The sequence below is a fragment of the Aspergillus nidulans genome, chromosome I, assembly GCF_000011425.1.
Source record: "Aspergillus nidulans FGSC A4 chromosome I".
NCBI classification, from domain to species: domain Eukaryota; kingdom Fungi; phylum Ascomycota; class Eurotiomycetes; order Eurotiales; family Aspergillaceae; genus Aspergillus; species Aspergillus nidulans.
Window position 1 is genome coordinate 603258 of NC_066257.1, and position 20514 is coordinate 623771.

Consider the following 20514-nt stretch of genomic DNA (forward strand, 5'->3'; position numbering starts at 1 on the left):
GGCCCTCACATGAGTAAAAGGGACAACTCAACGCGTGAAACGCTTTTGATGCAGACTTCAAGGCCAGGGTAAGGCCCGGCAAGACTCATCTTTCAAACACTTGAATTCTTATTCGACCAGCGATTATCAAACCAACAGGCGGCACAATTGACCTTGATTATCATTACGCCAACTTGCGCTCAGCAGACCATTCCACACGTCTTCATTATAGAGTAGAATTTGAGTTCTAGTCAGAGCCGTCTCTAGTGTGAATTTCATTTCATCATCACTCGTTAGAGGGTCTAGAAATCGGGGAACAGGTGACCGTGGCTGTATAACGTGTTAACGAGGGTATAGCCATATATGGGACTTGGAACTTACGGATCCTCGCCGGCCTGGCCGTAGGGTTCTGACTCTTCCTGGTAGTTCTCGTACTGGCTGGCATCACCTTGTCCGCCCCTGATCGGGGGAACGTAAGGTGCGTCAATCTCCTTCCTCAACAACCGGTCCCAAGTGACTTCCGCGAACCATGGGTGGTTCTTGATGTCGTCGGGGCCACCGTGGAGGTTACCCAACCGCTTGGTAAGATCCGAGGTGATCAGGCGGGAGAGCAGATCGACGGCATCGGGGTGGAGGTATGGTGGGAACTTGATTCTCCCAGCAAGGATGTTCTGATATATCTTGACAGGCGACCCTTGGTCCCAGAAGGGTGTAAACCCGCACAGCATCTCGAAGATCAGAATACCTAGGGACCACCTTGAAAGTGACTGTCAGCGCACTCCGCCAACGCAAACTCACAGCAACTCACCAGTCGACAGATTTGTTGTAACCCTTAGAAGCCACGACCTCTGGAGCGAGATAGTCAGGTGTTCCGCAAAGGGTCCAGGTAATGTCAGGCACCTCCTTCGCAAAGCCGAAATCGGTAATCTTGAGATGCCCATGGCGGTCTAACAACAAGTTCTCAGGCTTAAGATCTCGATAAATAATATTCAATGAGTGGAGATACTCCAGTGCCAGAGTGACCTCGGCAGCATAGAATTTCGCGACAGGGTTGGGGAACCGCTACCAATTGCCCACCATCAGCTCGCTCCTCTAGTAATCATGGACCAGCAAAGCTCACCTGAGATTTCCGAAGCAGACTGAACAACTCTCCACCCTCGACGAAGTCCATAACCATGTAGAGGTTTCGAGCATCCTGCCAAGTCCCCCACAGGGTGACCAGGAAAGGATGCCTGACGCGGTTCAGCATCCGTCGCTCATCATTCGTATGCTCAATCTGCTTCATCTTGACAACTTGCGCCTTTTTCAATACTTTGATGGCATAGTAGCGGTGGTTGTGCTTCGACTGCACGAGGTGGACGCGCCCAAAACTACCTGTGCCGAGGGTGCGCTGGATTGCGAAATCATCGAGGGTGTATTTGCCCTTGGTGGTACGCTCCGCCCGCGACACCTGCGGGGTATTCTGCTGCGACGGGTGTATGATGTTGTGTATGCTGGCGGCATTGCTGTGGTGGCCGGAATTCGAGTGTGCGGAAGTACTAGAGGGCTGTTGTGCGGGGGATTGCATGGAGGCGGTTTGCCCGTCGGAAGGCTGGTTACTGGTAGCTGAAGACTGGTCGAATTGGTGGTGTTTAGCGGCGTGGGAATTCTGCGAATTCGCCGAATTAGCCGAATTGTTAGAAGGCTGGTGGTTATGGTGGTTATGGTGGAAGAAATGGTGGCCGCCGTGGTGGCCGTGGTGCTGCTGGGACTGGGAGTCTTCGGCAGCGATTGGTGACGTCGTGGTGTGGCCAGTCGTGGTGGAACCGGCCTGGAGCTCCTTGGAGAGGTCTTGCGAATCCCTCGTTCGCCGTTTCTTCAAAAGACCTCCTAGAGTAGGCATCGAGGACGGTTTAAGATGAGACAACGGTCGATGTAAGACAAACTGGAAGCATGCAGCGCTAGGCTTCGTGGTTGGAGCTACGCGGAGGTGACCGTCGACGATGAGGCTTCGTATTGGTCTCTGTTTCGGATCCCAAGCGACCCCGGCCAGAGTAAAGTATGCAGTGAGCACGACTCTTGAGTATATTTGAAGACCGCAGCAGAATCAGTCAATTGAACAAAAAGCAGGCTGGCAAGAAAATCGCGGCTGGCGGGCTCGATGAATCATAAACGATGAGTCTCAGTACCTAAAACAAGACCGTGGCCGATCGAGGGGAGAACCGAGACTAGAGGGGAGGGGGGCCAGGGAGGCGACCGCGAGAGAGCACGAGGAGCAACAAAGCGGGGTCGATGCTGGAGTCTGACTTTATGTGAGCTCTTTGCGTCAAGATGAATCGAACCAGCAACGATCAGACAACGACCAGTTAATCTTCTTCGATCCACTCTGCAACCTATCAAAGCCCTGCCTTGCGTCAATGGAGCTGGCTTTCTTTGTCCTCTTTCTCCCACCCGCCTGAGCCTCGAGTCTTGCTTACTTTTTCTGGCTTCTCTGCTTTTTCTGATCGAGATGCTCGACAGCATGAATCCTGCGATCCCTGGCTTCATTGCACTATTGACCTAATTCGACAGTGATGTCTATACGCGTCAGGGGTGAGATCACCACTACTGCTTGGTACCCTGTACTACTGCTGCGGGCTGGGACCGATGACCTCATAACGGTCCATGGACGGACGGTCCCAACCAACGTTGAAGAGAGACCTTAAAGAACCACATGGTTGTATCGGGCTTCAGAAACATTAGAGTTCGCTGCAGACGCCAGACGAGCGTTTCGAGAAGACTTTTGTACCTTTTGTAGTTGAGAACTCGTGGGAGAGTCGGTGCTCGTCCCAGATAAAGATTGGAGTCGAGGCTTTCATGCATGTCCAGGCCAAAACATTCATCAATCCATTGCTAGCCAATCCAGCCAATTCGCCAGTCCAAGTTTACACCTTGAATACCCCTTTAGAGAAGTAATAATAGAAATCCTGCACTCATGTTCCCTGCACCTCATGTTGTGCGATACTGCGCCATGTTCTTCTTGATCTCGCCCACGATCTCCTCCGCTTCAAACGAATTGCGCGCCTCAAAATCATACCGCTTCTGCTCCGTCGCATCGTTCCCACGCAGCACCACGACGCGGAAATTCTTCGGATGCCGTCGGCTTACTTTACACCCCACAACGTCGTTGAAGCTGATTGACCGGGTCTTGGTGTCGGACCCATTTTTACCCGTATCTGCAGGCATGATGTGCATGTAGTCGTTGTCAAACGTCAGGACGCGATGCAGCGAAGTAGTGAACCCCATCGACTGCTTGCGAAGCACAAAATACCGCCGGTAGTATCCTCCGATAAGATCCTGTTGTTGAGTAAGAGGATGTAGCATCCGCTGTCCGCTTTTCTTTCCTTTCTTGGTCGGCACAGCGGGACTGTCGACCAGGAGGGGAGCATTCGGAGAAGAGCTCACTGGCGATCCTGTCAATACCTGCGGGCCGAAGCGTCGGCGGACCAGGTCTAAGTCAGTGATGTTGCCCAGTGCCTCAACGGTGCGGTCCAGCGGAGCGATTGTGTTGGAGCCCATCACTTTAAGCAAGTAATTCCCTTTATCCAGACCCCATCGCTTGCATACGGAATCCAGGATTTCTGCTATGTAGCTATCTGTCGATGTATTAAGGGTCGTAGTTTGCGTTGACGACTCCAAGTTGGTATACCGGATCTTCAGTGTCTTCGAAACTCCCAGGCGAGGTGTAGCATGCGAAACAGGCACCGCTGGGCGGTCGGCAGGCGTGAGGGTATTGTCATTTAATGCTGACGAGAACGGTTGTCCAAGGATTGGGTTCGGGCGAGCAGTTTTAGTTTGCGGTACCGGCTGGCCTGCCGGAGCAGCGGCTGCTGCGGGCGCTGGATCTCTTGCCTCTTCGGCGGGAGCAGAGACGTTATACATCGGGTATAAACGCTCATTCTCCTCGAACTCCATATCGGAAGCTTCAACTAGGGCAAATTCGTCATACTGTTTCCCTCTGGATCTGCCGCGCATGCCACCTGCTCGGCTATTGTTGTTTGACGTAAAATCGCTTATGGCTGATGCTCGACCCAATGGTGGGAAATCGTATTCAACTTCACCATCCTCCACCATTCGAAGCGTCCACCTATTGACATTGAGTTTATCACGCTCAATGGGGGGTTGCCGACGCTCCTCAGAGTACCTCCAAAGTGCCAATCCAATAGCCTCGGCTACAGTCACAGGTGCTGGCTGATCCGCTAGCTTTGATTCTCGAGCCAGCGGCAGGTCGAGAGGCTCTTCAGGGTCTGAGGAGAATGGTACATATAATCGAATATTCAAGGCATCCGTTAGACCTTTACCAGAGAGTACAGCGAACCTTTCAACGGGGTTTGCTGGTGCCTTGGCACGAGCATTGAGTGCTGTGGAGAGCAGACTAACAGGTTGCACCGTACTGATCGGTCGAGGAGGTGGTAAATCCTGCAGTTCTGGCGCCGGTGGTTTTGGTTTCCGGGGCGATGCTGTCTGCGAGCTCGGTCCATGGGGCAGCTTGTGCATCAACGCAATCGGTGACGACGAGTTTAGACCTCCAGTTATACCAACAGCTCCTAGAAGTGACGCAGAGCCAGCTGTCGCATCAAATTCTGATGAGAGAGCACTTTCGACTGACCCCGCGTCCGAGTCTTCCTCCTGTTCGTCCAGCTGCTCGAGTCCGTCACTGCTGGCTTTTCCTAGATCTATCACTTGGTCATGACCGGAGAAGTGAATCTGGCGCCTCCTGTATCCCGGCGCGGACATATCAATCTCATGATCCGAAGACATGTCACTACTGGTTGTAGTGGTTGTCGTGTCCCGCCGTGGGCGTTCACTGACGCTTGGGGCGGTCCCAAGAGAGCCCGTGCGATAATGGCTATTCATCGATGTATGCGAAGGATGTGTGACCATAACCTGAGGTCTTTCCTGCCGATCAGTTGCCCTGATGGGTGACGAGCCTGCTCTGATCCGAACAGGCACTTTTGGAAACTTGATCTCTTCGCTAGCCCTCTGCAGGGGTTCCCCATCATCGTCACTTTCGTCGCTCAGGTCACTGCTGTCATCTTCTTCGACGTCTCTTGCCTTCTGCTGTTCCCTTTGCTGGCGTTCTTTCCGATGTGCGCGCTTCTCATTCCGTAAAGGATTCCGGCGCCCGATCCCATCTATTGTAGATTTCCCCGTCACCATGCCCCCTTCGTCATCCTCGCCGTCTTGTCCAAATCCAGATCTCTGCGAATCATTCAAATCCCTAGCGCCTAACTGGTAATATTCGGACGAGACCGCTGTGGCCGTAGGTATAGGAGGAGAATATGTCCGTTTTATACTGGCAGCAAGTTGTGATGGGTGGTTGGCGGAGGCTGCTGGCCAGCCTGCGGCGCGGAATCCGGGTGTATTGAGAACAGAATGATTGACATTAATGAGTCTGTCGCCAATGCCATCCTTGATTGTGGAGAGGTAAGAAGTGCGTAGCTGCCAAATTGTAAAGCTGCACCCAATTAGCATAGAGAAACTGAAGGGGAGGGGATTTAAAACGTACTCTTCGTTATGAAGGAGAGACATCTTCCATACACTTGGTAGGGAATAAGAAGTGAGACAGGAGGATATATTGGCTATTTCGATCTAGGAAAAATATGTGCAACTGTTTAACAGGGCTATCGTACGTCCTGTGCTCTCATTGCGGACTGAAGGTGGATGCGCTGAGTGTGCCGAACGCAGAGAACACAACCGGGCAGGACCAGCCTGACCGAAGCACAGGAAAAAGAAAGAAGAGAAGTTAACAGAGATGCTGCTCCTGGACGCGCTCCAGGGTGGCGTACGGTGTAAATGCTGCGCTGTATAGCTAAGGAAGGTTGAAGGAGGGGAGAGGAGGCCGCAAGCGCAACTCCACCCTATCTCCGCCGCCGGCAGCCAGCCAAGACTAGAGCGAAGCACGTCCTTACGAGCCAGGCACCAGGTCCAACAGTATTTGTATCTACGATTTGCCTCGTGCTACAAAGGCAGCTCAAAGAGAAAATCATCCCCTATTCGTTGAATATCACGATGAGCCGTGATACATGTAATTATACAACTAACATACATCCAGTCCATGTCGCACTCTCGCTCAAGTTGCGGCCATGATATCCCCCAAATCAAATATCAAAAACATGGGAATAATAGAGGCCTGATATTGCCAATCAAGTTATGACTTGGCTTTTTTGCCTCGCGCTTTCTTTGGCTTCGGCGCATCGTCGTCCTCGTCGTCGATGAAATCGTCCGCGCTTGTCTTCTTGGATTTTCCTTTGCCTTTCGCTGATGTGCTGCTCTTTGAACTTTTCTTAGCGGTAGACTTCTTAGGCACACGAATAAGTTTGTCCTTCTTGAGATCAATCTCGTCGCTATCTTCGTCATCTTTAGTGTCGTCCACAAGGACGTCATCCTCGTCCGACTCGTCGATGGCATCCTCAATGTCGGGTTTTTCCTTCGGCGCCTTCTTCGGCGCAAGAACATTGCTAGCCTTCATATATGGAAGCGGGTGTGAGCGTTGGTTGTAAACACGCGTGAAGGCGGCTTTGGTCTGCGTCTCCAGCTTGACTTTAGACTCATCCATAGGCCCAAGTCCGAGCTCGACAAGAGCATCCCAGTCATCCCTGGTAAGAAAATAACTGTCCATAAAATCAACAACGTCTTCAACACTATCTTTGCCGTCTACCATCAGCCGCTTAACGAGTCTGTCCCATAATAGTGGTATGTATTGCTGTCGGACCTCGTGGCGATCTCCAGAGGCGCGAAGCCGCATGCGTCCTTGGATTTCCTTCACATATCTCGAGAGTTTTCCTGCGTGTACAACATCAGCCTCGCGTGCAATTACTCCAAAGACGATGATCAAACCTTGTTTACTATTTTGCCCGAGCCAGCTGGTGAAGGCAGGCCGCTCCATCATATTACCAAACATAAAACTAGCCGGACGCACAAAACTGAAAATAGCATGCGTTGGCATCAAACTCCATTGCTGCTGGCTGCCATGAATCATTCTGTCGACGAGATCTCCATCGCTTATGCTCGAGGCAGCATTATCTGCTAATTCCAGCAGCTTTAACTTACGCTCTTTGCCCTCATAGTTATTGGCACGTGTCGGTTTCGTCCTAAGGTAGTTCTCCTGGAGCATAAGATAGCTGAACTCGTGGTCATTGAAATACAGCTCACTTTTATCGTTGAGCGTAGCCGTCGAGCTTTGACTGAACATTTGTGGATTCAAAATTTTTCCAACAATGTCCCATGGCTTCAGGATGATATGCTTCTCCCATGCTTTCGACATCTGCTTTCCCTGGTCATAATCGAGAGAATAATCCTGGCCGGTTTGGTCGCCCTGCTCGCTCCGATCCAATCTGACTGCTGAGAGCATATTGATCACCTGTCGAATATCTGCGTGTGTTCCCTCGATCAGACTATCCAGGACTTGCGGTGGTATTTTCATTTTCTCTCGAAAGCAGATGGTCAGAAGGCGGGCTCGAACCTGCTCGACAGTTGGCCTTCTGAACGGAATTTCGAATGTGACGTGATCAAAGGGCTTCATTTTTGGGAGGCGTCGCTCATTGCAGATGAGAATGAGAGGAATTTGTGTCTTCTTCGCAATCGCAGCCATCGCTCCGACACCTCCTCGATCTCCAGCAGACATACCATCCACCTCGTCCATGATTAGCACAAGGTTCTTTTTGCCACTTTCAACCTTTTTGTTTGAAGTCGAGAAATACCCCTGCAGTGAAGTCGTATCCAGGACACCTAGAAGACCACTCTCGACGAGTTTTTTACTCCTGGTGTCACTGGCATTCGATTCCACAACATCGTAACCTTCAAGTTTTGCCACAAGGTGCGCCGCGGTAGTTTTACCAATTCCAGGAGGGCCATGTATCATCACAGAGCGATATAGCCCAGATCCGTCCTTGCCCGGTTTTGTAAAGTTCGCCTTTGCGCTTTTTCGCCAGTTCCTGAGCCAAGCTTGAAGTTTCTCAACCGCTCCTTTATTGCCGCATATCATATTCAGAGATGTAGGTGCATACTTTGAGGTCCAGAGTTGGTCATCGGCGTTATTTTCCTTTTTGTCCTTGACATCCTGAGTGGTTTGGCCGCTTTTGACTTCTTTCCGTCTCTCAGCTTCATTACGTTTCTCTTCCGCATCAATCTCAGCGGCCATCTTCCGAATCTTCTCATCTTCTTCCTTTTTCTTCGCTTCATACTTTTCAGCAGCTTTCCCATCGCCGCCGTTTGCGGGAAGACGACGAATGAGTTCAAATAGGCCTTCTTCGCTAATTGTTTTCAGTTTGTGTTTCGAGATTGTGGCAAGCTTTGATGGCCCAGCATCGCTTCCGAGGACAACAAAGCTTGTCTTACCGCTGGGTGCTGTTGTGACTTTACCGCCATACCTCTTGACTAAAGCCTGGCCCTCTTCGCGGCCTAGGGTGTCAAGAACACCTGTGAAAACGAACGTTAGACCTGCAAGACAATTTTCCGCTCCAACAGGTAGTTCGGCGCCCCCAGAAACAGGGTCTCGCGATTTCCCTCCTCCGAAAACGAACTTCTTCTTCTCGTCAGAACCTTGTGGAGGCGGGGGCGACGGAGCTTTTATTGTCGGGATGCTGTCGAAGATATCTTGAATCTCTTTGCTATCTGACTGATCTTGTTTGGCGGTTAACGCCTTTGGCTTTTTGGATCTTGCTCCAGTACCGACACTCTTTGAGGTGGCCTGGATATCATCGTCATCCTTATCAACTGCTTCAGACTTTCGTTTCCTTTGCGTTTGAGAGGTTGCAGGTTTGGCTGCGCTCGCCGGTCGCCGGGGGGCATCTTCCATAATCACGTCTTCATCGTCTTCACCAAGTGCAGAACGCTTTTTGGACACTGGCCTGCCCCGAGCACCATTTACTGGTTTCGCCAAGGGATCAAAATCATCGCTGTCATCGTCATCTTCTTCCTCTTTATAATCGTCGTTCCCTTTGCCCGCCTTGCCATACTCGGTCGCAAAAATGTCGTCATCACCCAGCTTTTCGTCGTCAAGACGCACAGTAGCCTTGTTCGTGTCACGGCGAGACCCAGCTCTGGTTGCGTCTTTCTGCTCCGCAGTCCCCACGGTAGCTTCTGGACTCTCCGTCTTCGTAGCGCTACTTTTGGATGGTTTGTTATTGGTATCTGCGTTACTGGATTTAGTTCGTCCTTTCTTCTTGCTAGATGCGAAATAGTCCGAGGCCGTCGTAGGTTCGCCTTCTGGCACTGCAGGCTTCCTTCGGTCATGCGTTAGTGGACGAAGCTGTAATTCGACTAAAAGAGCCTTACGACTTGCTCGAAGGCTTAGCTCTGGAGACCGGGGCATCGGTCACCACGACATCATCGTCATCCTCGCTGTCATTGACAACCTTCCTGCCACCTGTAACTTTGTCAATGCAATGGTCCATGTGCTATAGATTTCCGCGAATCGTACGCTTATTGCGGGCTGGGGTCTGTTTCTATAGCGAAGTTAACAGCCATCCATCAGACTAAGCAGGAGCAAAATACTGGGCATAAATTAAGCATTGGCGATCATACACATACCTCTTTTTTTGCAGGCGGTTTCGTAGGAGACGAGGCGGAGCCTTGGCTCGACTTGCCACCAAAGAAACTCCTGATATCAGCCGGCATGATATTCACATGAAAAGAAGAAGTTTCAGGAGGTGAAGCCTGCAGATTTCTGAATTTGGAGCCAGGCCGGCTGGTCTTTACACAAGACAGTCTCAATTTATGACAGCCTCGGGCCTCAGCGTAGCAGTTAGGCAACGCGACGCGCCTACCTGCCTAGAGCTGTGACGCGATTAAATTAGCTTATGTAATCAACTTATCTGAGTTACACGTGACTGGCCTCTATTCGGCGCGGAACGGAAAAACGCTCAAGAGGGAGTGCCGAGAATCAGAAAGTCTGCGGTTTCTCGGTGTTGCTCCATTCCGCTGAAGGCAAGCGTCGTGAATTACAATGGGGTCGCATCTCAAATATCTTGCACGGCCGCAATTTGCGTGCCTTCAGCCAACATGTATGGACCATCCAAAGAATTCTGCCGCTAAACTGATGCATCTTCCAGCACTAGGTCTGCGAACATCTGTACCCTTCCTTCCGCTGTCACGATGCTTCTCTACGACTTCGCCGGCTCTCGACTGGCTTACTCCCAAGATGGCGGAAACCTCAAAGTCGCCCAAGGGTCGTCCACATGTCCCGACCGGAGGATCATCACGAGGCACAACAGTAGTGTGGGGAGATTATGGACTACGGATGAAAGACCACGACCGCCGGTTGCCGGCTGCTTCCCTCAAGATTGCAGAAGAAACCATCAAGAGACGTTTGCGAGGAATGAATTACACTCTGTACAAGCGCGTGAGTGCCAACATTGGTGTCTACACCAAGGGTAATGAGCAGCGTATGGGTAAAGGAAAGGGTAAATTCGACTACTGGACTGCGAAGGTTGCTGTCAGCAGGATTGTCTTCGAGCTCAAGGGCGATATTCACGAGAAAGTTGCAAGGGAAGCGTTCCGTCTTGCAGGTCACAAGCTACCCGGTATGTTTTAGAGTTGCATTAAAAAAAAAAGTGAGCGCAAGTCATTGATTTATATACAGGTCTCTGGGAATTTGTGAATAAAGGTGATCCACCAGTTGTTGGCCTTACGAAGCTCGGCAATGGTGTCACATTGGAGAGCTTGAAGCGAGCTCGAAGAAACCCACCTCTAGGAACGGACAAATTGTCTAAACCCCCGAAGTCCACGTCCTCAAGCCCATCGGCATCGCAATAGACCCGATATATCATTCAAACTATTAACTTTCCCTGGTTCAAGCATCTACGCACCAATCCCAGAGCCAGGCCCATACCCTTGTTCTCTCCTAGACTTGGCGGCATCATGTTCGGTTTCGTCCTAGTATCATGTATATTACCATTAGCTTCGCGCACTCTTGTTTTATCGCCAACTACGAAGATGTCATATAAAGGAGTTTATAGGAAAGGGAATATACCGAACTCTCGTTGGTATATCCAGTTATGCCAGAGGTGCGCTCTCCAAGCTCGAGCTTGTGCGCCAATTTAGAATCCTCCCTTTTCGCCTTTGCCTCGCTATGATCGCCGGCGAGTGTAGTTCTCGTTTGACTTTTGGTGTGTGGGAGGTTGTCTAGAAACGATCAGGAGCGGGGTTTTGCGTAGATAAAGGACAGTGAGACCTACAACCTAGCTGTCCAGTCTGTTTCTCTGGTGTCTTGCTAAACTGCCGGACCCCTTCATACCTATATAGTTTTTAATGAATGTCCAATAGCTTCTGAAGTCTTGTCAAACTCACTGTGTTTGTTCGCCGCCAGCCTCGATATCCATAAGTTTAGTGTCGGTCATTATGAATTGCTATATCACAAGTAGATCCAGGAGTCAGATGGATTGAATGAGCCTTGATTGTGAGCGATTGTAAACTGTTCTTCAATGGCCTGAGCGAGGTTGAGGACGAGGTGCTCCTGATATACGTACTTCGAAATTATGACGTAGACACTTCTACTCAGCCTTTCTCTACCTGACCTACCTCGCTTTCCCAAATGTGAGATCTGAAATATTTCTTTACTACTCACTGCACTCTTCACTCATCGATGCCATCATGCAAACTAGAACTGAGGTTCACTATTTTTGTATTTTTGTATTCAGTGATCAGAGACCTTAAACGTCACGTCACAAAGTTTCTGCTCAATGAGCACAAAACACCATTTACGGCATGCCCACTTCGTTGAGCAGGCGAGTTTGAATCAGAGCTTAGATTAAATAATGCGCTTGAGTTTCCACATGCTATACCTAAGGCCCACAACACTTAAATGAGTGCTTCAGATTCGCACTTGGTTAGCACAACTTTCTGCTTGAATAGGTTACGTTCCAGACTTGCCTAGGCTGTCATATGTCAGTCTGGAGCCATGGAGCGTACCTGAGATGAAACATTTGGCAAAATGTTCTTCGATTTTTCCGTACTGAATATGGACGCATGGATATGTCGAATTGTCATAGCCCTCTTCTTAAATCATGGACACCGAAATACTCACTTTGCGGTACTCTGCTTGTGGCTTCTCCTGCAGAATAACAGCAATCGGGTTTTAGGCGCCTACAGCGCGTAGTTGAAAGCATGGGGCCGTAGTGGATAGCTCAGTAGCAACGCAAGAGTCTCAATTAATGTACAAGACTATTAAAATCAGAGCTTTTCCGGCTTGTCTCTTGTTTATTCATCGACTTGGCATAACGATAGAAGATGTAAGTCCCTATGAGTTAAGTTGACGTATTGTACTGAAGCAGTAGAGTATATTGAGAGCGACTCCCCTTATGCCACGCTTTGACTGTTGCTGAGTTGATTTGGGGGGAAATGTAAGGCATGTATGTCTCCGGGAATTTGAGTCGGTTGTAGATATGACAGGATTGTACAGAAGCAAGAGGTTCATAGAATATTAGTATATCATTAATCTTCTCATAGTCCGTTTGATCATTTTAAAAGTCCATGCCCATAAGGTAACTGCGTGGAGTAAGTTAGATAATGTTCACTCTAGAAACGTAAGTACAAACCTTTCATATATACGCATGAACTTGGCAACAAAAGCCTCGAGATGAAATATTACTTTCTGTTCTGAGTCAGCTTTGACATCATCAACAACTCAATGGAACCCTTACACTACCCTGAGTGATTCTGTGCTCGTAAAAAGCAGACCACTTGATTACTTCAGGTTTCAGGGTGTCGTCAATCTTGGCGATCAATTTGAATGTCAGTGTCTAGACATGGTTAGTAGATTCGCCGTTTTCCATAATCAGCTAACAGACCTTGAGGATCGTCGTAGCCGGTATACAGTGGGTTAACAGATCATATAACCTGGCACGGACTTGTAACAGTCTAGCCGGTGACCTCTCCGCAAGAATCTCTTCCGCGATCACCGAGATAAGAGCTTCCCAGTCAGGTGGTGGAATGGGTGTATCATCCGATACTTTCTCACTACGGAGAACCTTATTAGCTCCACAGAGCAGAGGGAGTCAAGAAGCATACCTCTGAGCATAAATAGCCTCGAACATAAGCAGCGCACGACGGAGATTTCGCCCACTCTCCTTCGCTATCCGTTTATTAAGCTCCGGGGCCTCATTCCAACCTTCCCTCTTCGCCGATGTGCTCAAAATGGTACAGATATCTTCTTCACTCGGTGCCGCAACTCTGACCAACAGAGTTCTCGAGCGGATCGGAGCAATGATGTTAGACGTGCTATTTGCCAGGAGGATCAGTCGCATATTGGGACTGTACTTCTCCATTGTCCGTCGAAGGGCCGCTTGCGCATCTCGTGTTAGATGGTCCGCCTCGTTGATGACCACGACCTTGAACCGCTGTTTCGCGGACAGATCGACTTGTTGCGTCTGCGCAATTTCTTTGAGCAGTTCCTGGACAACAACGCGATCATAGGTGCCGACATCGGAGGGCGTTATTTCAAGATGGTAGACAGAAGAGACGATATTAAATTCCAGCTTGCGGTTGCTTGTTGTTTGGAATACTCGGTTGTCGATTTTGATCTTTTCGACGCCCGGGCCGTAGAGTTCTTTAAGGGTAGCTATCGTGCGGGTTTTCTTGCCAGCGCCGGATGGGCCGTACATGAGAAGGTGAGGGAAGTCGCCACTTTGGGCCTGAAAAAGATATTAGAGCTTGAGCTTCTTTAAAATAGCTGGTGATTTCCATACCAAAGACCTTAATCGGGCGGAGAGCTCATGGTGATATGAGAGCGTGTCGAGGGATCTCGGACGGTGCTTGTCGACTAAGAGAGCCATGTTGTGTATAGAACTATTATAGCTCGGCAATAATCGAGCAATTGAGCTTGTATTGTTGAGTGGAGAGCTCTTGTATCCAAAAGCTCACGAAATCACGAAAGTTGGAGTTGCAGACGCGTCGTGACGCGAGCTTAATTGATATTTATGCATATGACTAATGACTCTACATAACTAGCATACCACGATTTATACACCACATGGAAAGATATGAACTTGAGGAATCCACGTTCTAGAGTTCAACATTAACAAGCCGATAATTGTCCCTCACTCTGTCTTTAATAAAAGAGGGTTTATTTTCTCTGTACCATTAACATTTTCATCTTGTCTCTCCACAATCACGCACGGTTGCCCGATCGACAATCTCACGAAGCCAAGAACCACGATAAGCTATAACTACTGTACACAACACAGACTGGCCTAACCCTAATTTCTGCGGTGGCTTATTTCCCAGTCGCTTGTTATCAATGACTGGCAATCAATAACTCGCCATCCTGTGGCCGCTGATGATAACGCCATGATGCTGTTGCTTGCTGACATTCTTGGGCCTTGCTCAAGCGAAGGCGCAAGAGCCGATTGGTAGAGGATCACTTTCGCTTGGAACATAATCAGTTCCAATTTGCCGCCATTGCCAATGATACTACCTCTAGTGATCTGAGCCAATCAGTAATTAGTGAATTGACCAAAACGCACTGTTAGACTGGCCGAAAGACGGCGGCGAGTTGTACACAAAGGAAGCATCAGACATGGTTCTGCAGTTCAGATCGCAGCATCATTTTGGTTCGCCAACAATGGGTCCTTGACTTAAGGAACGAGAAGACTCTCTGACGCTCAGTCTAGGACTTTCGTCTACGATTGTCTAGAGACTATCTGATATAGGTCACGAGCGTACTGAGGACGCTGTAGACCAGATCGCAGTGGGTCCCCAGCCTCCTCAAAAGCGTCAACTCTCAAATTAACCCACGATACAGTCATCTCCACGTCTTAGCTTCTTCCCCTGAATCCTTTGTTTCGATCTTTATTTCATCTCTTGGACTCCGTCATTCTCTTCGCTCTCCCTCCATCTGTTAGATTCTTGTCGGCATTCCAGAGCGCCAGCGATTCGCCCGCCCGCATTCCTAGCCGCCGTCAACCGCCGTCCTCCTCCACTCCGATTTCAGCTTCATCGTGTCGACCGTCGATCTCATGGCCTAGAACTATATATATACCACTTTTCCAACTTTTCGCCTCGAAGCCGCTTACTGTACATCTCATAGTGGTCGATGATACTGCGGGCAGTGCCATGGATCTCTCCCCTCGTTCTGGCATCAGTTCCGGCGGTGACCGTCCCCCAGCGTACAAAGCGATTGGAATATCACTAGCCGTCGCCTCTGGCGTCTTTATTGGGGTTTCATTCGTACTGAAAAAAGTTGGTCTCCTGCGGGCGAATGTCAAATACAATGAGGAAGCTGGCGAAGGATATGGCTACCTCAAGAATCTGTGGTGGTGGTCGGGCATGACGCTCATGATCATTGGCGAGATCTGCAATTTTGTGGCATATGCTTTTGTTGACGCCATCCTGGTGACGCCTCTAGGCGCTCTCTCGGTAGTGATCACAACAATTTTGTCCGCCATCTTTCTCAAGGAGCGCCTGAGTTTCGTGGGGAAAGTGGGCTGTTTTTCCTGTATCCTGGGCTCAGTAGTCATTGCGTTGAATGCGCCTGAGCAGTCGTCGGTTGCGGACATCCAGGATATGAAGAAGTATGTTATAGCGCCGGGGTTCCTGTCGTACGCCGGAGTCATCATTGTGGCGTGCGCCATAACAGCTATATGGGCAGGGCCGCGGTACGGCAAGCGGAGCATGTTCGTCTACATCAGCATCTGCAGTCTCATTGGAGGCTTGAGTGTAGTAGCGACTCAGGGCTTGGGAGCTGCACTTCTAGCTCAAATCAACGGCGAGGCCCAGTTCAAAGAGTGGTTTATGTATGTGTTGCTCGTATTTGTGGTTGCAACATTATTGACCGAGATCATATATCTCAACGTGAGTTTCCCTCCACTCTCTTGCATTAGTCATGTACTGAAGAAAAATAGAAAGCCCTGAACATCTTTAACGCCGCTCTGGTTACGCCCACTTACTACGTCTTCTTCACCAGCTCGACCATTATTTCCTCTGCGATCCTTTTCCGGGGCTTCAAAGGGACAGGCACGCAAATTGCTTCTGTCATCTTGGGATTCCTACAAATCTGCGCTGGAGTGGTGTTGCTACAATTGTCGAAATCCGCCAAAGATGTCCCTGACGCCGCCGTCTTCAAAGGTGACCTCGATCAAGTCCGTGAAGTTGCAACGCAAGAAGAGCCTGAATTCGAGCCAAAAGCCGACGCCATCCGTGGCACAGCCGCTATCATTCGCCGCCTATCTACTCCCCGCCGCAATGTCGAGGCCGAGGAAGCACGTCGCTATCTCCGTGAGAGACAAGAAGACCAGCTCAGACCACCCGCTGACAACGAGATTGTCGAATGGGACGGCTTGCGCAGGCGCAAGACCGTTCTTTCTGAAAAGTCCCAGAGGCGCACACCTACTCCTCTACCTCCGCTAGGAATGTCTCGCTTCCCGGATGACTTGTCCGAAGACTCCCACAATACCTCCCCCAGTGTGCATACGTTTATGAACGAGGTTCGATCGCGGACGTCTAGCATCATGAGCTCCCCGTGGAGACCTATCCCTGGAGACCAACAAACGCATGGGCCGGTGTTGGAACCAGATCCCAAAGTTGTCGATACCAGCTACCCTGGGCAACATCCTCCTAGGGCTGTCTCATGGGTGGACGAAGAGCAAGACCAATCGCACCTAGCTGCGCCAGCACCTCCGCCGCATCGTCATTTCTCATTCCAGAAGATCTTCAGCAGAGCTAAGTCACCTGTTGACCCATCATCAGCAGACAGCCGCAGCCACACCCGCAGTCGCAGCCCCAGAGGCATTCTGCGCCGCGGACACATGCGGAATATGACGTCCGAAGAGGAGCACCTAGGACTTGTTCAGGGAGACAAAGTTTCCGGATACACGAACGAGGATGAGAAACACGAACGAACACGCACGAATATACAGAGTAACCATGATGAAGATGACTATGAGACCTACAATTACGATACGTATGACTACTATGATGACGGAAAATTGGACGATCTGCCCTCTGGCCGGCGCCTAGACTCCCATTCATCTCTTTACCCCCCTCGACTCCGACTAAACCCGCTATCGCCATTACCGGATAACGAGTCCGCACTAGATGTGTCTCATATTAGAAACGACCAACAACAGTATCAACCACAGCCGGAGCAACAGCAGCCCCTAGAAAGTAGTAAAGGATCGTTGCTAACCATTCCACGGAGGCAGAGTGGGTGGCGCCGGCAAGATTCGGCAAGCAGCGGGTAGAGCAAGGGTGGTCAGGGCTGGGCGTTTGTATAGACAACCCCCTGTCTCACTGTGATGTTACGCGATATGATAATGTATGTATGTTTATATGGTTTTATGTATATAATGATATGACATGAGGGTATCATAGATATCGAGCCTGAATGAGTATGCCACCCAAAACACAAGCCAGCAACTCTAGCCCTAACCAATCCAAGCCAAGGCATGTGCACGACCAATCATTCACATATACCCCAGCACACTCCTCTGATTACCCAAATTAACCGCAAACCTCGTCTCGGTAAGTCGTTTACCAGCTTTGATACTCTCCAGTACCCTATCAACAGAGCACCCATTAGCCCCCACGCCCAACAGAATACAATGGAGAATTTTACGCAGTAACATACCACTCAACTCCCACTATCCTTATCCCCCTCCATCCGCCCCTCGCCAACTCCTCTTGGATCTTCCCAGCCGCCAGCCCGCCTCCCGCGCCGCCGCGCCCCGGGCCAGCATTCGGCTTCCCGATTATGATATGTGTTACGCGGCGGGAGATTGAGAGGGCTAGTGTTGCGCCGTGCGCAACGAGAAGGGATTTGAGCTTGTGGTCTGAGATGAGTGGCGCTGTTCGCCCGTTTATGTAGATTGTAGCGCCGCGAAAGATGGTTGATTCCGGGGGAGTGCTCGTGGCTGCGTTTGATTGGCATTGGGATTGAGGATGTTTCTGGAGAGGGGCTGTAGCTACGTTAGATGTGGTAGTTCCGCTGAATGCGCCGGGTGCGAGGTCCATGGGGTCGGGGATGGGTTCGTGAGACTGTGTTGGCAATTGCGTAGAGGGTTGGCTAGACATAGAAGTAGGTATAGCCTTCATATTCATCTTCTCTCCCAGCACCAACCCGGACCCAGAGGAAGAACCCCCCTTTCCAATGCCCAACATGCTCCTGATATCTCTCTGCTTCGAATCCGGGCTAACCGCTGTCCTTCCCCTCCCAGTGCTTTTACCTCCCCGCCTATCCCCGCCTCGTCCCCCTCTCGCATCACCCCCCCAATCCCACTCCCACTCACCCTTCTCATACACCCTGTTCACGCCGTCATACACAAACGAGCTGATCGTGCAGTCGCCGGAGCGGAACTGTTGGGCGAGTTTTGCTTCGCGGGTGCGTCGCCATGCTGTACCGGGATTCACTTCGGAGTGCTGGTGGCCGGATGAGGCCGAGTTCCAGGGGTCGAAGAGGCGGTGATTTGATTGTGCTGCTGTCTTAGTTGGCGGCGGCATTGTGAGGACAGCCACGTACCCCTTAAATCCTCTTGTGAGAATATGTAAGGTGAGGTTAGATTAAAACTTGGTTCGTGAGGTCCCAAAGTATGGATAGGCTTATCGATAAGAAAATTGGTCGTTTGCTGTTGCCGGGTCGATAGACAATAGGGAAGGAGGCATCAGGTATGCACAATTCCTCAGGTAAAGCGAAAACACTTCTATCTTTATTAGTATCACTATATTGCAAGAATCAGCAGTATCTCTGGACAGGGTATCTGAATGAGCTATCGAGCACTCCAACAGATGCTTCACGTCTATCATTTGGTCCCATCAATGTATTCTTTTCCAGGTCTGGCTCGCGCGTGTTGGCCGTTAGCTGAGTGGTATGATCCTACAGATTGCGCTGTTGTTTGTGGGAATATGAAGTACACATCGTAGCATGGTTTGGTGCAGGGCTGGTGTGCTCAATCCAGGTGCTGTTGGAACAGAAGTGAGCTTGCCACAGCCAGGGTTCAGGCCAATAATGCGAAGGGGAAAACGGTTGAAAGTGCATTTTTCTTCGCTCTGTTGGGATAGAAAGGATGAACTATGACCTTGAATTTGTACCTGGAGAAAAAAGCTCACCAGTCCTGTATCCGGGTAACCTAATGTGCGGCAATTCTAATAAAGTTGGCTGAATGATCGGGTTCTAGGTCGGACAACCCTTGGATCCGTACGTACACATGTATGAGCAGGATGCCCTGTAGATATCGTCGATGTTAGTATGTACAGACTATGATACATACCCCGGAACGCCAATCCTGCTTGCTATAGTACATTTATATAATGGTTTGAGAAGGGTGGTAGTAACTCCTCGAAGAGGACTAGATGACTACGAGAGTGTATATCAAGTGGAAGTGGCTTGATCTCTCGGTGCAGGTTCAGAGCACGTCAATACCCCATTGCTGCCTGGATTCGATAACCTAGGTTCACCGCCGATAGCCTTTTGGGGGGGTATCAGTTGCCTGCAATGGGCTTAAGCACACCATTGTCATCATATCGCGCTTCTACTTTGTGTCAGCAAAACCACTTGGCGAAACGAAAATAGCAAAGCCGAAACATACTAAAGAACGTATAAGAAAGCGTAATCGTATCAATTCCCTTCATTGCCGGATCCGTGACAAAATCCGGGTCAATGAAAAAGAAAACCGGCATGTCAACCGACTCCCCCGCATTTAACTTCTGCTCCTCAAAGCAAAAGCACTGAATCTTGCTAAAATACGGAGCGACTTGGCCCGGCGTGACGCTATATGTCGCAACTCCGATGATATCCGTAGGGCCCTTGTTTGTCGCCGTGTAGAATGCAAGTGCCGTCTCGCCGGGAAGTACGCGGACCTCGCGCTGCTGCGGTGTAAATTTCCAAGGTAGTACATCTGACACGGAGCCATTGAACGTGATCCGCAGGCGGCGCGAGTCAGTCACCGGGGTGACGCGCGATGATGTGTCGCCGTCTCCTGCGCGGTGTGTGAGAACAGGTTGCCCGTTCCAGCCGGTTTGTTGGCAGATCTGAGAGTGAAAGGCTCTGGCTCAGCATTCGCTTAAAGGATGCGGAAAGTTGAGGGGAACAATTGGTGTCGGGACTGACCATTTTATACAATGGGACGGAGCCGTAGGCGAGGGAGACTGTGCCGAGGATTATACTGATCGTATAATACCTATTTTGCATTAGACTATTCTTCGACTGAGCTGCGGCTGGCATACATCGTGGAAGCATTTCGCTTCTGTGACTGGGGCGTATTGAACGGTGCCGACGGCGACTGATTTAGCCAGGAATTGCGCGAAAAATATCTCCGCCCTGGAGCCAATCCCTTAGCTTGTGAGAGCACAGACCGGGCAGCGCCGGCTCCTGGGGATAAGGACCATCCCCATGGAGGTGTCAGTCGAGAAAACATGGCTGTTTTTGTTGTAGCGGATATAAACGGAGGAGAAACATCGCACGATCAGCGGACAAGGGATTTATATACACGTGACCAGGTTTATCGATAAACTCTACTCCGCACTTTACTAAGTACTTCAGCCCTAGATCGGGGCTACCATTTCCTACCATCAGAGTATTACGAC

At 50.2% G+C, this 20514-nt stretch overlaps 9 protein-coding genes across 9 annotated transcripts, besides 1 other annotated feature; 2 read left to right on the forward strand and 7 right to left on the reverse strand.

Moving 5' to 3' along the window:
• Nucleotides 1–20514: part of a sequence feature (contig 1.107 303..444822(-1)) that runs on past both edges of the window.
• pkaC (cAMP-dependent protein kinase catalytic subunit pkaA) lies at nucleotides 282–1861 on the reverse strand (the record flags this gene model as incomplete). Its single annotated transcript, XM_658817.1, has 4 exons — nucleotides 282–309; nucleotides 361–735; nucleotides 788–1041; nucleotides 1100–1861. 4 exons carry the CDS (start codon nucleotides 1859–1861, stop codon nucleotides 282–284), a joined length of 1419 nt encoding a protein of 472 aa, XP_663909.1.
• Nucleotides 2947–5529, reverse strand: ANIA_06304 (Sin1 family protein; the record flags this gene model as incomplete). The annotated part of the gene is made up of 2 exons (XM_658816.1): nucleotides 2947–5455; nucleotides 5507–5529. 2 exons carry the CDS (start codon nucleotides 5527–5529, stop codon nucleotides 2947–2949), a joined length of 2532 nt encoding a protein of 843 aa, XP_663908.1.
• ANIA_06303 (replication factor C subunit 1) lies at nucleotides 5963–9732 on the reverse strand. The gene is made up of 4 exons (XM_658815.2): nucleotides 9532–9732; nucleotides 9422–9446; nucleotides 9277–9367; nucleotides 5963–9224 (listed from the first exon to the last, which is right to left on the reverse strand). The coding sequence occupies exons 1-4, from the start codon at nucleotides 9616–9618 to the stop codon at nucleotides 6149–6151; spliced, it is 3279 nt and encodes a 1092-aa protein (XP_663907.1). The 5' UTR covers nucleotides 9619–9732; the 3' UTR covers nucleotides 5963–6148.
• On the forward strand, nucleotides 9947–10755 carry ANIA_06302 (mitochondrial 54S ribosomal protein YmL47; the record flags this gene model as incomplete). Its single annotated transcript, XM_658814.2, has 2 exons — nucleotides 9947–10523; nucleotides 10583–10755. 2 exons carry the CDS (start codon nucleotides 9947–9949, stop codon nucleotides 10753–10755), a joined length of 750 nt encoding a protein of 249 aa, XP_663906.2.
• ANIA_06301 (uncharacterized protein) lies at nucleotides 10515–11339 on the reverse strand (the record flags this gene model as incomplete). The annotated part of the gene is made up of 4 exons (XM_658813.2): nucleotides 10515–10875; nucleotides 10973–11124; nucleotides 11178–11236; nucleotides 11290–11339. The coding sequence occupies 4 exons, from the start codon at nucleotides 11337–11339 to the stop codon at nucleotides 10801–10803; spliced, it is 336 nt and encodes a 111-aa protein (XP_663905.1). The 3' UTR covers nucleotides 10515–10800.
• On the reverse strand, nucleotides 12462–13772 carry ANIA_06300 (replication factor C subunit 5; the record flags this gene model as incomplete). Its single annotated transcript, XM_658812.1, has 6 exons — nucleotides 12462–12486; nucleotides 12537–12592; nucleotides 12642–12740; nucleotides 12789–12957; nucleotides 13009–13631; nucleotides 13686–13772. The coding sequence occupies 6 exons, from the start codon at nucleotides 13770–13772 to the stop codon at nucleotides 12462–12464; spliced, it is 1059 nt and encodes a 352-aa protein (XP_663904.1).
• Nucleotides 15052–17177, forward strand: ANIA_06299 (DUF803 domain membrane protein; the record flags this gene model as incomplete). Its single annotated transcript, XM_658811.1, has 2 exons — nucleotides 15052–15789; nucleotides 15840–17177. 2 exons carry the CDS (start codon nucleotides 15052–15054, stop codon nucleotides 17175–17177), a joined length of 2076 nt encoding a protein of 691 aa, XP_663903.1.
• On the reverse strand, nucleotides 17548–18432 carry ANIA_06298 (uncharacterized protein; the record flags this gene model as incomplete). The annotated part of the gene is made up of 2 exons (XM_658810.1): nucleotides 17548–17998; nucleotides 18053–18432. 2 exons carry the CDS (start codon nucleotides 18430–18432, stop codon nucleotides 17548–17550), a joined length of 831 nt encoding a protein of 276 aa, XP_663902.1.
• On the reverse strand, nucleotides 19149–20346 carry ANIA_06297 (cytochrome c oxidase assembly protein). The gene is made up of 4 exons (XM_050611357.1): nucleotides 20155–20346; nucleotides 20039–20108; nucleotides 19518–19959; nucleotides 19149–19460 (listed from the first exon to the last, which is right to left on the reverse strand). The coding sequence occupies exons 1-4, from the start codon at nucleotides 20343–20345 to the stop codon at nucleotides 19411–19413; spliced, it is 753 nt and encodes a 250-aa protein (XP_050466944.1). The 5' UTR covers nucleotide 20346; the 3' UTR covers nucleotides 19149–19410.

Excerpts from the sequence above, each read along its gene's own strand:
- ANIA_06303 (XM_658815.2), bottom strand. The coding sequence starts at position 9,618 with ATGCCGGCTGATATCAGGAGTTTCTTTGGTGGCAAGTCGAGCCAAGGC. Across the intron at positions 9,368-9,421 it reads GACCCCAGCCCGCAATAAGC|GTGGCAGGAAGGTTGTCAAT; the intron begins GTACGATTCGCG and ends ACAAAGTTACAG. Across the intron at positions 9,225-9,276 it reads GCTAAGCCTTCGAGCAAGTC|GAAGCCTGCAGTGCCAGAAG; the intron begins GTAAGGCTCTTT and ends GCATGACCGAAG.
- ANIA_06297 (XM_050611357.1), bottom strand. The coding sequence starts at position 20,345 with ATGTTTTCTCGACTGACACCTCCATGGGGATGGTCCTTATCCCCAGGA. Across the intron at positions 20,109-20,154 it reads AAGCGAAATGCTTCCACGAT|GTATTATACGATCAGTATAA; the intron begins GTATGCCAGCCG and ends AATGCAAAATAG. Across the intron at positions 19,461-19,517 it reads GCTTTCTTATACGTTCTTTA|AAGCGCGATATGATGACAAT; the intron begins GTATGTTTCGGC and ends GACACAAAGTAG.